Source organism: Barbus barbus, assembly GCF_936440315.1.
Source record: "Barbus barbus genome assembly, chromosome: 46".
Classification (NCBI taxonomy): domain Eukaryota; kingdom Metazoa; phylum Chordata; class Actinopteri; order Cypriniformes; family Cyprinidae; genus Barbus; species Barbus barbus.
The window spans coordinates 10,190,086-10,202,757 of NC_136724.1; the positions used below are offsets into that span (position 1 = coordinate 10,190,086).

Here is a 12,672-nt window from a genome sequence, read left to right on the forward strand (position 1 = left end):
ATGTTACTGCTTTATATTGCAGAAATAGTAAGAGTACTATACTAGTATGTTGTTCTGAAGGTTCTGAGACACAGTCTATTTTGACACAAATATGAGTAGATGAATGTCTGCTGTTTACTTATTTTTTTGTAAATTAACTCTGCTGTAGTGAAGTTCACATATAATTCTCTGTTTCTTGTTTTCTTTGTAAGTTTGGTATTGCTTATACAATCTGTAACCCTTTAGGCAACACGGATGTGAGTGTGTGGCCAACCTGTATCCCTATGGACAGGCACTTCCTGAGGGCATCTCTCTTAGCTTCCTGTGAGATGTGTGTTACGCTAGTGGTGGCAGAGGCTGTGGTAATGGTGATGGTGCTGTTGGTCACATGCTGGCTGGCTGGGCCGTGGACTTGAGCGTTCGCTGCCTCGATGGCTGCTGTCAGGGCCTTCATGCTATCTATGCTCTCTGTGGAGTTGCTGAGGCCTGACTGGACCGCTGCTAAGGCCCGGTTAGCAGGACCAGCACCAGTGAGCTCATTGTAGGCATCTTGTGCAGATTCTGTGCTGCTCTGGGCTGTTATAGAGATGTATGGTCTGGTGGGTGTTGACCTGGGCGGGACTGGGGGTGGGGTTTTCTTGTAGGTGGTTATACATGATGATACTGTGGAGTAGGAGAAAGTGATAGGTTACTCTTGTGCATTAAACTACAACTAATTAGCACATTCATCAACTGACCAATTAGTAGCAAAATTAATTTAACAGTCAAAATATAACAAAGCAATAACTGTAGGTGCATGATGTGAAAAGGGATAAAAATAAGAAATTAAAGTAAAGCTGGAGTATCGTGGAACTATTTAAAGTACCATATAGAGAACAACACAACAGAAATACAATATATTAGAATAGATTAGAACAGGTTAGAACAGAGTTGAGTACAGTAGAGTAGAGTAGAGTGGACTTGAGCGGAGTAGAAATATAGTATATGCACAGCAGAATATAACAGAGTACAATAAAGTTGAGAAGAGTAGAATAAAGTAAACTAAAATATACTATAACTGAGTTGAGTTGAATATAAAATATGTAGAATAGAGTAGAATAAATGAAGTTGGCATATAAACCTAGAGTTAGAACAATTCAACTGAGTAAAGTAGAATTCCGTAAACTTGAAGATTGTTGTTTAGAACCATATAGAAAAGTAGAATAAAGAGTAGATAAAATCAACTAAAATAGAACTGAGTAGAGTTGAGTAGAAAATGGAAGAAACAGTGTATGATAATAGATATTTCAGTAGTGTAGAATAGAGCGGTATAATAGCATAGATTTAGAGAATAATAGAAAAGATTTGAGTAGAACTGAATAAAGTAGAATACTTCAGAACAGATATGAGCAGACTTGACTAAAGTTAACTTAAATTGAATAGAGTGGAAAAGAAAAGGATAAAAGAAAAAGTTGAGTACAGTAGACTAGAAAAGAATACATTTGTTTAGAGTAGAATAAAACTAATGTAGAAGAAACGTTTTGAATAAATCAGAATAGAATAGAATAGAATAGGAAAAGCATAGAATATAATACAATTGAGTATAGAATAGTTCAAATAAGTTTAGTACAGAAACAAATAAAAACCAATATCAAGAAATAGAATTGAGTAGAGCGGAAACAAGTAGAAGAGTATAAGGTAGGCACTATAATGTCAGAGTATAGTAGAGCATGTTTAGAGTAGATTACTGTGAAGTACTGCAGAGCAAAACTGCAACAGGAGTTTGGCATTACTGTCAAACTCCTATTTCTGCTCTCTCTGTTCTTCCTGACTGTGTTGCTTAGAATAGCACAGCTGCTGGAGAAGACTAAACACTGTGTATGTGTGTGTGCATGCGTGTGTGTGTGTGTGTTCAGAGACTAAACAGTGGCAGTCCATTTTCTTACAGCTCCCTCATTTCCTGCTTTTGGCAGGAGCAGGTTAGTGCAAGCCCAGACACATGCACAAACACACACACACACACACACACACACACACACTTTACTCCTGAACACATGAAGGGAACGGGTTAGATCAGAAGATCTCTCTTTTGCTTTATGACATCTGAGCGTACGAGAGTGTGTGTGCCAAACCACATCTGTTTTAGATTATAGAACTGTAAGAAGATCATGCGCTGTCTTTTAACAGCTCTCTCACACACAGAAGGGATGTGGAACAGGTTTGTGACTCTGCTCCATGCGTCTGAGTCTAGGTAAACTGGGTCACGGTGCATGCAGAAAGTAGGCCAGGCTTTCTCTTTAAACTATTACGGCACTCGAGCCGGGAACTGTGTGTGCTTGTTCTCACCTGTGTGTATGAGCCTGTGTCATGTGTCAAGCGTGTATGTGTGTGTTCTCTGACCCACCCAGTCCTGCGGTTTATTTCTAAAGCCTTTCCTCTCTCTCTCGTTCTCTCTTTCTGTGACAAATGGCAAACCACAGGTCAGATAGCCCGAAACATCCACCCACCTGGAGCCCTTTAAACTACTGTCAGATGTGATTTTCCAAGCTGGAACAATCTGGATTTTATTCATCTTATCACACACTACTGTAAGAGCATTGAGATTCTCATGGTCAAATATAAATTTTCATCCTGTCCACTTTTAAATAAAAACAGTAATATTATTAGAATTTGAAACAACTCACTTCTATATTAATATATTTTAAAATGTGATTTATTTATGTAATGGAAACGCTGAATTTTCAGCAGCTATTACTCCAGTCCTCAGTGTCACATTATCTTTTTAAAAACAATTCTAATATGCTGATTTGGTGCTCAAGAAACATTTATTATTATTGTTGTTTAAAACAGTTTTTTTGTAGCATTTATCTGATGTAGAAATCTTTTTTAACATTATAAATGTCCTCACTGTCACTTTTGATCAATTTAATGCGTATTTCCTGAATAGAAGTATTAATATCTTTCATAATAATAAAAAAGAAATACTGACCCCAAGCTGTATTGTAAATATAATTAAAGATATATATAAGTGCATTTAGCTCATACAGTAGATATATTTAATAAAAATCATAAGCTAATAATAAAAAACATAAGCTAACAGAAACACACACAGATGCCCCATCCACACAAAGACATGCCAGTGAGGTCAACGGGTTGTCTGGACGCCACAAAATGAAGAGGAAGTCAGTTGCCAGAGAGCTGTCAAAGTCTTTTTAGAGGCTGAAACGTCTCAAAAATAGTGTTTTTACAACAAGGGCCACCGCAGTATCATATATTCTCTAAGACCAGATGTATAGGATGCATCCTAAACTTTATTTTCACCTACACGCAAGCACACACAAAAAAAGGAATGGAATAAAAACAAGTCATGCCATGTTAGCGGCATTTCGGACTACCTCACAGTTTCCACGGATACACTTTGATGTTTGGGTCATGGAAGCGTCACTCCTCCAAAACCGCACACACACAGGCTCTCAAGGCCACCGTGTTTATCCAACAGTTGGGAAGTGGAGTGTGATACAGAATTCCTGAACTCCAGCAGGCAGGAACGGAGAAAGAAATACTCCCTGAAATGTTTTCGTCCAACTTTCTCTCAACAAAACGGTCCTAACATCTGCCGCTCGTCTAACCCAATCCGAACGCCACTGCAAACAAACTAATTCTGAGGATTGTAGTTAACCTTTAGATCAAATCTGAGGGAGGAAAGTCTGACGTTAATTTTTACAAAGAAATGTCAAGTAACACACATAATTGATGTAGAAAGACTGAAATAGTATTTTCTTCATAAAACAAACTCCAATTATCTTTTACACCTTCACAAAATCATTTTTACAGTGTAGTTTTGTAGCCATTCGGCCTGTTGGTTGAACATTAATTGGCTGCGTTCTTGGCCGATAAAGCATTTCTCATTTCAAAAGAGCGAAAGAATGAGCGAGAGGTTAAAGAGGAGGAGGAGAGGGACTCTGTGAATGACAAAACCCCTTTTGGCCCCCGGCCCACAAACTCCTCTTTGTGAAGGCACTTCAAACGAGCGACCGACAGAGGAGTGTGAATGGTGAATCTCCTGGCTAAAAAACACACTACCCCCCGCCCGGGCCAGCGCTGTATCAAAGACGGCCCCTGCTCAACCCCCTTCTCTCCACTCCTTCACTGCCCCCCTCTATCATCCATTCATCCCTTCTTTTCAGCCCCTGCCTGGAGAAACTCCCCTTTCGGCCTCATGCTTCATTAGGAGGGGAGATTGAACGCACCTCTGGGCATGTTGACGGCAGGATGCGGAGGAAACCAATGGGAGTGTGTAAGGGCTTGTGTGTTAGAAGTGACAAAAACGATAAAACTCATTCAAACAGGTTAGTTGGGCTCCCTCTAGTAGATGCCAAGGGAATTATCGGAAAAACACAAAACACAAAGCGCTATAAAGCCAGAGGAGGGGCCACAGAGTGTTTGTGTGTGTGTGTGTGTGTGTGTGTATAAGCAGGCCAGGGTGCAGAATGACAGTTCGGCCCAGCTGCCGTGTGTTTAGAAAAGGGCTGGTCACTGTTCATCTTTCTCTCCATTCCTTGCTCTCTTTCCACAGCCAGCTGGAGTCCTTTGTCATAGTGTAGCTGTGGAAACAGGGAGGAACATGAAATCTGTGGCCTTTCTATAAAACAGTGTGCGTGTGTGTGTAAAAAAAAAGAAGGAAATAAAAATAGACTACCAGGCCAGTCACTCTTGAATTGCAAAAGAGTAGAAGAAATGTTCAGCATTTTTTTTAGAAAAGGCAGATTGACGCAGTTGCGACTGCTAAATGTAAACTGTGTGAGTGGATGTGTTTACTAACAGTGTGCATGACCTACTTTTGCTTGTCCTAAGTTCATACACATGGCCAGTTTCCTCGCTGTCAATCAGTAACAAACACACCCATGCATGCTTACAAACACACACACATGCGCATGCGCCAACACTCGGCCAGAAGGTGACAAATGAAGTGTCATAATCACAGTGCAAAGTAGAAATAAATCTCAGACCAGACAGGTTATGGCAGTTTATTAAGATAAGTGCGAGATTATTATGAATGTGGTTTAGAAAAAAAGAAATTAAATAAAAAGAAATTCAAAGAAAATTCAAAAAGAAAAAACAAAACAAAAACTAATTGAGATTATGAATGTGTTTTAAAAAATTAAAAAAATTTAAGTAAAAAATTTGAAAAGAAAAATAAGAAAAAAAGTATATACAATATATAATTTTAATTAAATTCATTATTAATAAACAAATTATTAATAAAATTATTTTAAAAATTAATGGAAAAATTTAGTTTGTTTAGAAAATAAAATAACAAACAAAATAATATATATTTTAATTATGTAATATATTTATAAAATAAATAAATATTTTAGATATTTTTTATGATTGAACAAAATAAAAAAAAAACAGCGCAAATAAAATAAAATGATTTTTGTCTTCCCCAAATGCAAAGGTAATGAGCCTTGAAACTTTAACTTCATCTTCAAAGTAGTGGGAGTAGGTATCTGCAGGGGTGCATGGTCTTAACTTAGGTGATGAATATCATTTTCTATAGTCTGTAAAGACAGACATGCCCTGGAGGTGGACAAGGGAGGCAGGGATGAATGAGGGGAGCGAGAGAGAGAGAGCGAAAGAGAGAGGCAGTAAAAGAGGATGAGATTAGTTTTAGTGCCCCATTTGCTTTAGTTCCTGTCAGAGCATTCCTGAAACCAGTCAAAGTGGGAACACACACACACAAACACCAAAACAAAACTAGGATACACAAAGACATAAAACCGCAAGACACAACCAACTTGAAAGAAGTCTAAAATTATAAATTTAATACACATGCAAACTCCTGACACACAAATGATCTCCCTTCAAAGCTCAGTTCTGCCCTCACACTCCCTGTGTTTGAATGAGACGTCTACATACCTGTCTGATTACACATCTGCCTGTGACGGGTCACTGAGTGTGAGAGTTTGTGTATTTGTATAAGGATAGCTCTCTTCCAGGAATTAAACACAACTGACATGATGAACCACATATCCATATTTACTTATCTAAATGAGAACATATTGTTACTAATTTTAATTAGCTTTATTCGCACTATTAACTAACTATTAACTTTGACTTTTGCCTCGATAAACTCCAAATTTGCTTTTAATCATTAGGTAGTTAAGTTTAGGTATGGGATTGGATCAAGGGATCTAAAATATGGTCATGCAGAATAAGGTATTAATATGTGCTTTATAAATACTAATAAACACCCAATATGCTAGTAATATGCATGCTAATAAACTAAAATGTTACCATATTTATTTCAAATATAAATATATATATAATAAAAGTAAAATAATATATTTGCATTTAAATATAGGCCTATATATACATTGTGTGTGTATATATACACACACACACACACACACACACACACACACACACACACACACACACATATATATACACACACACACATACATACATATACATATATATATATATATATATATATATATATATATACACACACACACACACACACACACACACACGTACACATCAAATCGCAATTAATCGCATCCAAAATAAAAGTTTGTTTACATAACATATGCATGTATATATTTCAGAATGTTATGTTTATATGTTAAATATATTTATTTATAATATTAATTATATGAATATAAATATAGACATGTAAATGCATGTAAATATTTTCAAAATATATACTGTATGCGTGTGTATTTATATAAACATAATAAATATACACAAAACACACACATATATTATGCAAACAAAAACTTTTATTTTGGATGCAATTAATAATTTGACAGTGCTAATATTATACACACATTCTTAATTAAATGACACATTGTTGAATTTAAAAAGTTGAATATATAAAAGTTAAATTCACCTGTAGCTATGAATAGTATGAACTTTATGTGTTTGTGTTTATTTGAAGGTCTTTAGGGTCGAGATCTTGTACATCTCAAGAGGTCAGAGGCCTGACACTCATGCAATTACATCTAAATACAAAGGAATGTGGTCAAAAGTTCACACCCCGACTTATATATGGTGCACACCCAACACACAACTCATGGGACGAGCCGAGCCAAGAACAAATCGAAATAAATGTACTGTCATCTGAGCACCAGTACTTATTTGAATCTAACCAACGTTCCAGCTGACTAACCACCCTAATAATTACCCATAACTCACCTGTCTCTCTCTCTTCTTCTCTTTTTTCCCCCTCTCCCCATCCCTCCCTCCACAGTTTGTTCTCTTTATGCTTTGTGTCTCCAGGTTTGACCTCTGACCCCTGGTATCCTGTGAGAGGGGGTTGGGGAAAAACCCGGTCGTGAGGAGGAGAAATGTGTGTGTAGTTTTTGTGAAGTGTGTGTTGGTGCAGGTTTTGGGTTATTCCATGAGTGAAGTGGTCTTTAGGAGACTTAAGAGACCCCCGACACTCTGACACGCACACACACGGGGGTTGGGGGTGAGTGGGCAAGAATGCAAGGAACAAACGAGGAACTCGGCAGGAGTGCAGGAATGCAATGCATTGTGTTACAAAGACTTCCTAAACTACTAAACTAAGTAGAACCTCACACACACACACACACACCCACACCTCTTCCCATAAACTCATATAGAGTCAATCTAAGTGGCATGCTGTAATTTTTGGCTTTTTATAAATGCATGTTTTGAGACTTCAGTGCCAAAGTGATATATAGCCATTAAAGGACCCTCCCAAAACATTTAGGGGCAAAAAACACACACGCACAGGCACAGAGGACCCTTTCTGGAAGAGAAGAGATGGTCTGTAATTAAGATTTGCCCCACCCTCGCAGTGAAAACCTAAACCATCCAACGTACTCGCGCACACACACACACACACACACACACACCAACATACATAGGAGAGGAGAGGAGTAGAAAAGAGTTTCCTGTGGCAGGCAGCGTGACAGGATCATGACAACGACCGTACTTCCTTTCTGTGTGGCCTGAATCAAAGCATAGCGATTCTCAAAGAGAGGCCGTTAAGTTGTAATTACGTAAAGTGCACGGTCATCAAACAGTCAAGAGAACTCAGAATCACTCTCTAAAAACAGACTCTGCTACTACTAGTTTCTGGAAAAAAAAAGTCTTCTAACAGTCAATGTGTTCTCTTAAATCTTAAATTAGATAATGCTCTTTTAATTGACATTGTAACAAGCAATGTTAGATGCTACAGTCTACAATGACAGACTACATTCTACTAGATTTTGTAAGGGAACAGACTTTAAGATCTAGATGTGTCAGAATGTTTCATTCTGTACATATCGCCACCTACAGGATGAAAACAAAATTGTTTCTTCGCAACACAACAATAGCTGATACCACTTTTTTTTCTTCTTTTTTTTTACAGCACATTTTCTTTTTTGATAAAAAAAGTCAAAACTCTAATATTGTTATATTTATCATATAAATAATATTAAAATATTAACTATTTTATTAAAATATAAAATAATTTATTAATTTTAAAATGAAATTATTAAAACATTAATATTTTGCATTTTAAAATATTAAAATATAAAATAACCATTTTAGATTTTAATATATATTAAAATGTAATTTATTCCTGCAAAGCTTAATTATCACCAGCAATTACTGCAGTCTCCAGTGTCATATGATCCTTCTGACATCATTCTAATATGCTGATTAAGTTCATTTGCTAAATTAAAACAAATGTGTTGCTTAATATTTTTGTGGAAACAGTGATCATTTATTTCAGGATTTATGATAAAGTTCAAAAGAACAACATTTATTAGAACATCATATTGTGTAAATTAATTTACAGTCTTTTGATCAACTTAATGCATCCTTGCTGAATAAAAATTGGCCGTGTAATATATAATACATTTTATAATATATATTTTTTTATTTTATTTATATGTATATATAATAGTAGTAATACAGTTTTTTCAGCTGCTTACACGCATTTTCAAAACTGCCTCTTTTCTTTTTCCAAAACTTTACACACAAATCCAAGAATTGCACACACAACATGCAAAATGCCTCACATCTCTTGCAAATTCAAGCACTGCATTCACAATATCACAAACACATCAAAAGCAAACATTTGCAAACACCTTTGCCATAATATTAATTCCTGTTAGTTTTGGTGTGTTACATAGAGAACTGTGTGTTGTGTTTTGCAAAAAGCATTTTATGAAATTGAAAACGGAGTCAAAGGCCAAGAATTAGTGTATGGTTTTGCAGATTTGGCGTGTGGTTCTGGTGTTTGAGTGTCAGGTTTCAGTGTGACAAGTAAAGATTTTGTGTGTAAGCAGTTTAAAAAAACTGTAGTAGTAATAATAATAATAAAAATAGTTTTTTACAACCCCTATATGATGAAATAATCGGTATCCTTACATATTTATTCAGCACCTCAATGTCTGTTTGTGGGAGTGGGTGAATGTGTGTGTGTGTGTGTGTGTGTGTGTCTGTGCAAAACTGAATCAGAAATGCATTAGATCACTTCCTCTCTAATGTCTATTAAAAGGTAAGCTTCAGGTCATGGGTTTAGAGGAGGGATTCACATGAAAGCTTGGAGATTATGTGTGTTTGTGTATTTTCTGCATGCCTACACTAGTAGAGCATTTCAGACAGCATGTTCATTCTGTCGCTCTCTTGCTGACACCCTTTCATGTCTCTTTCGCTCACATACACATATATACTTACACAGGCTGATTAACTACGGGGAGGAAGAGGAAATCATATAAATCTTAGAGCTTTGAGGCACAATGTTTAAGTATAAATCAGCACAGCACCTTTCATGGTGAGTGAGGGGAGTGCCTGAAAGGAAATGATTATCTGTGAGGCTAAGAGAGAGAGACGGTGAATGAGGAAGGGAGGGAGAGAGAGAGAGGAAGAAAAGTAGCAAGACTGTTTAACTGAAATGTCTCACTGAGTGATTTGTGAAGTCTGGAGAGATGGGCCATCCTATAACCACACACACATAAACTCATTTTCTCAAAGCAAAACTAGCACCCCAAACTACTTTTGTAAATAGTAAATTTTACTATTCCCGTGGCACTTTTACACAACTTTTAAAAATAAAACTAAGGAGTGTTTTGATTAAATAAACTAAAGCTGAAATTTTACTAAATGCAAATAGATGAAAATTGCACTTAAAACTTAAATGACAAGAATTAAAATAAGAAAATGTTCAAAAACAATTTGAATGTTGAAAATGACAAATCGTGCCTATTACAGATAGATAGATAGATAGATAGATAGATAGATAGATAGATAGATAGATAGATAGATAGATAGATAGATAGATAGATAGATAGATAGATAGATAGATAGATGGCAGCATGTTATTTCAAGCACGTGCTTTCTCCACTCTCTTTTTGTACTACAACGCCCTCTAGTGCTCAAAACCTGCAGTTTTTATTAACAACGCGATATGCATTTTCAACGGGTTTAATTGCATTGCTTTGCAATTATATTAAATGGATGACGATGACAATCTTTTGTACTTTGCAAAAATTCAACTTTGAGTTCAAAAATATTGTTTTGTCTCTTATTACAGCAACGGACTTTTATTATTTTTGAATCAATATTAAAGTCAGAGTATTGAGAGTATAATCGATAATGTTGAGATCTTATCTAAGTGAGTGTCAGCATCGATCGACTTCACTGGAGGGCTTTGTTTATGATTCCACCGCTGCCATCTTTGCCTTTCTGAGTCAAGCCCATTAACAGTTTCATTACACATCTCTGCTTTTAGACAGGATGACATCGAGATGAGCTCAAACGCCTATTCTGGTGTAAGACTACATCCAAACTATTCAAAACAACCTCTATTAAAAATGAAATTAATTAAACAAAACAAAACATGAGAGAAATCAAGAGAAAAAAATATATAGAAATAAAACAAAAAAGTAAATATTAGAGTAGGCTTCTGTATCAATGACATCATCATCATATATATCCTCTGTTACCCAGGACAACAGTTTAAATGAATTAGTTGCCGTGGTAACAGCAGCATCCTCCACCCGGAATAAAGAGCTAAATGAATGTTTTGCTCATTATTTGTTTCTGTTACACTGCAGACATCTTAATATCAACAACACAGTGTCAAACTATATTTTTTTTCTAAAGAAGCACTAGGCAATGAGTCCAGTAAGATGTTAAACACAGAAACGCAATTTATAGAGACCTATCACAGCTAGACTGTTTGAAATGAATGGGATCTCTCATACTCATGTTAAAAACTACACCCATGCTGACCCAGTTTTCTGTCCAAGTTATGCCAAAGCACTTCTGAGAGAACCACACCACATCTTTTGGGATCTTGTCCACCAGTTTCAACAAACGTGCCAACAAAACACAGAAAAGAAGGAAATAACAGGCAATAATGTGTGTGTGAGTGTCTTTTTGAGCTCTGCTGACACCTGCTCCCTCATATCACATATGTCATATCAAAATAGACTGATGCTGGACCGAGTTCAGAAACAAACATTCCTCTCTCAAACATACACCACAAAGCCATCATGACATTTTTGTCATAAAAAAGCAAAATATAGAATTTTTAGGCTCACGTATTGGCTATATTACTAATATTTTAATCTACTAATATAATAATCTTATATTATTTATATAATTATGTATGTCACTATTATAGTTGGATATTATTAATATTATATTGTTTGTATTGCTAATTAAATTAAACTTACAATATTTTATATTAGCCTATTAATGTTTTATTTTGAAGTAAAAGACCCGTATAGGCTCAATCAATTTATAAACTGCATGCACGTTGACTTGCATTAGACCATTGCAGTATGAGTAAGCAAAATAAGCTATGATGGTCTCCTCCGTTAATACTATCAAACACAAACAAACAATTGATACGAGAGAGAGAGAGAGAGCGAGGCAGAGAGAGAGAGAGAGAGAGAGAGAGCGAGAGAGAGAGAGAGAGAGAGAGAGAGAGAGAGGCTACTCACAGAGGCGGCGGATCCAGCAGTCGCACATACCCTGTAATTTTCGGTAAGCGGTAACCGGAGAGAGAACGAGAGACAAAAGCGACTGAATGAATCTGCGGGATCTAGTGATAAACTCCAGCTTGGCTCTGAATGGGAGCTAATGGCACACGCTCGGGTGCCGGATCGAGCTGCTAGTTCATTCACGGGCGGTAACGGGACCGGCCCACACCGTCACATCCGTTAAATACACCGATTCCCGTACCGGCCAAACATGAGCATGCGGGACTTCCCACCCCACTGAACTGACTAACCCTGTATAAATCATCAAAATAATGAAATACTCGTTAAATAAAAATTAAAAGGTGAAAGAATAATAATAATAAAGAAGTTACTTTATGACCAAAGTTCTCTAAGTGTCTGTTCAATATAGATAGATTTTAAATATAGCTGCCCCTAATTAAAAAAGTGTGTATTTTAGTGTCTTTTTCCCCTCTTTTTTAAATTAACTCTTAAATATTTACAAAAAATAATAATAAAAATATACTAGGCTACATTCTCGCTTGATAAAGCCATAAAAAATGCTTGCATAATCATTTTTAAGGAATGAGTAAAATGCTGTTCAAAACTAATTTCAATCCACAGGACATGTAAACTTAGTAAAGTAGGCCTATATCAGCAATTTATACTTTATATTTTCAATTAAAGTCACACTTTACTATCCTATAGAAAAATTTGTTTTACAGGCAGTTTTTTTTTT

General features: G+C 36.1%; 1 protein-coding gene across 3 annotated transcripts in view; it reads right to left on the reverse strand.

Moving 5' to 3' along the window:
• The window catches only part of LOC306865244 (disks large-associated protein 1-like), a gene marked incomplete at both ends in the record, with an annotated part of 41,364 nt that overhangs the window by 10,054 nt on the left and 18,638 nt on the right, over nt 1–12,672 (reverse strand). For all 3 annotated transcript variants that reach the window (XM_079409740.1, XM_079409739.1, XM_079409738.1), the window contains one exon: nt 254–642. In XM_079409740.1, the coding sequence (XP_079265866.1) occupies nt 254–642 (389 nt within the window). The remainder of the gene's footprint in view (nt 1–253; nt 643–12,672) is intronic.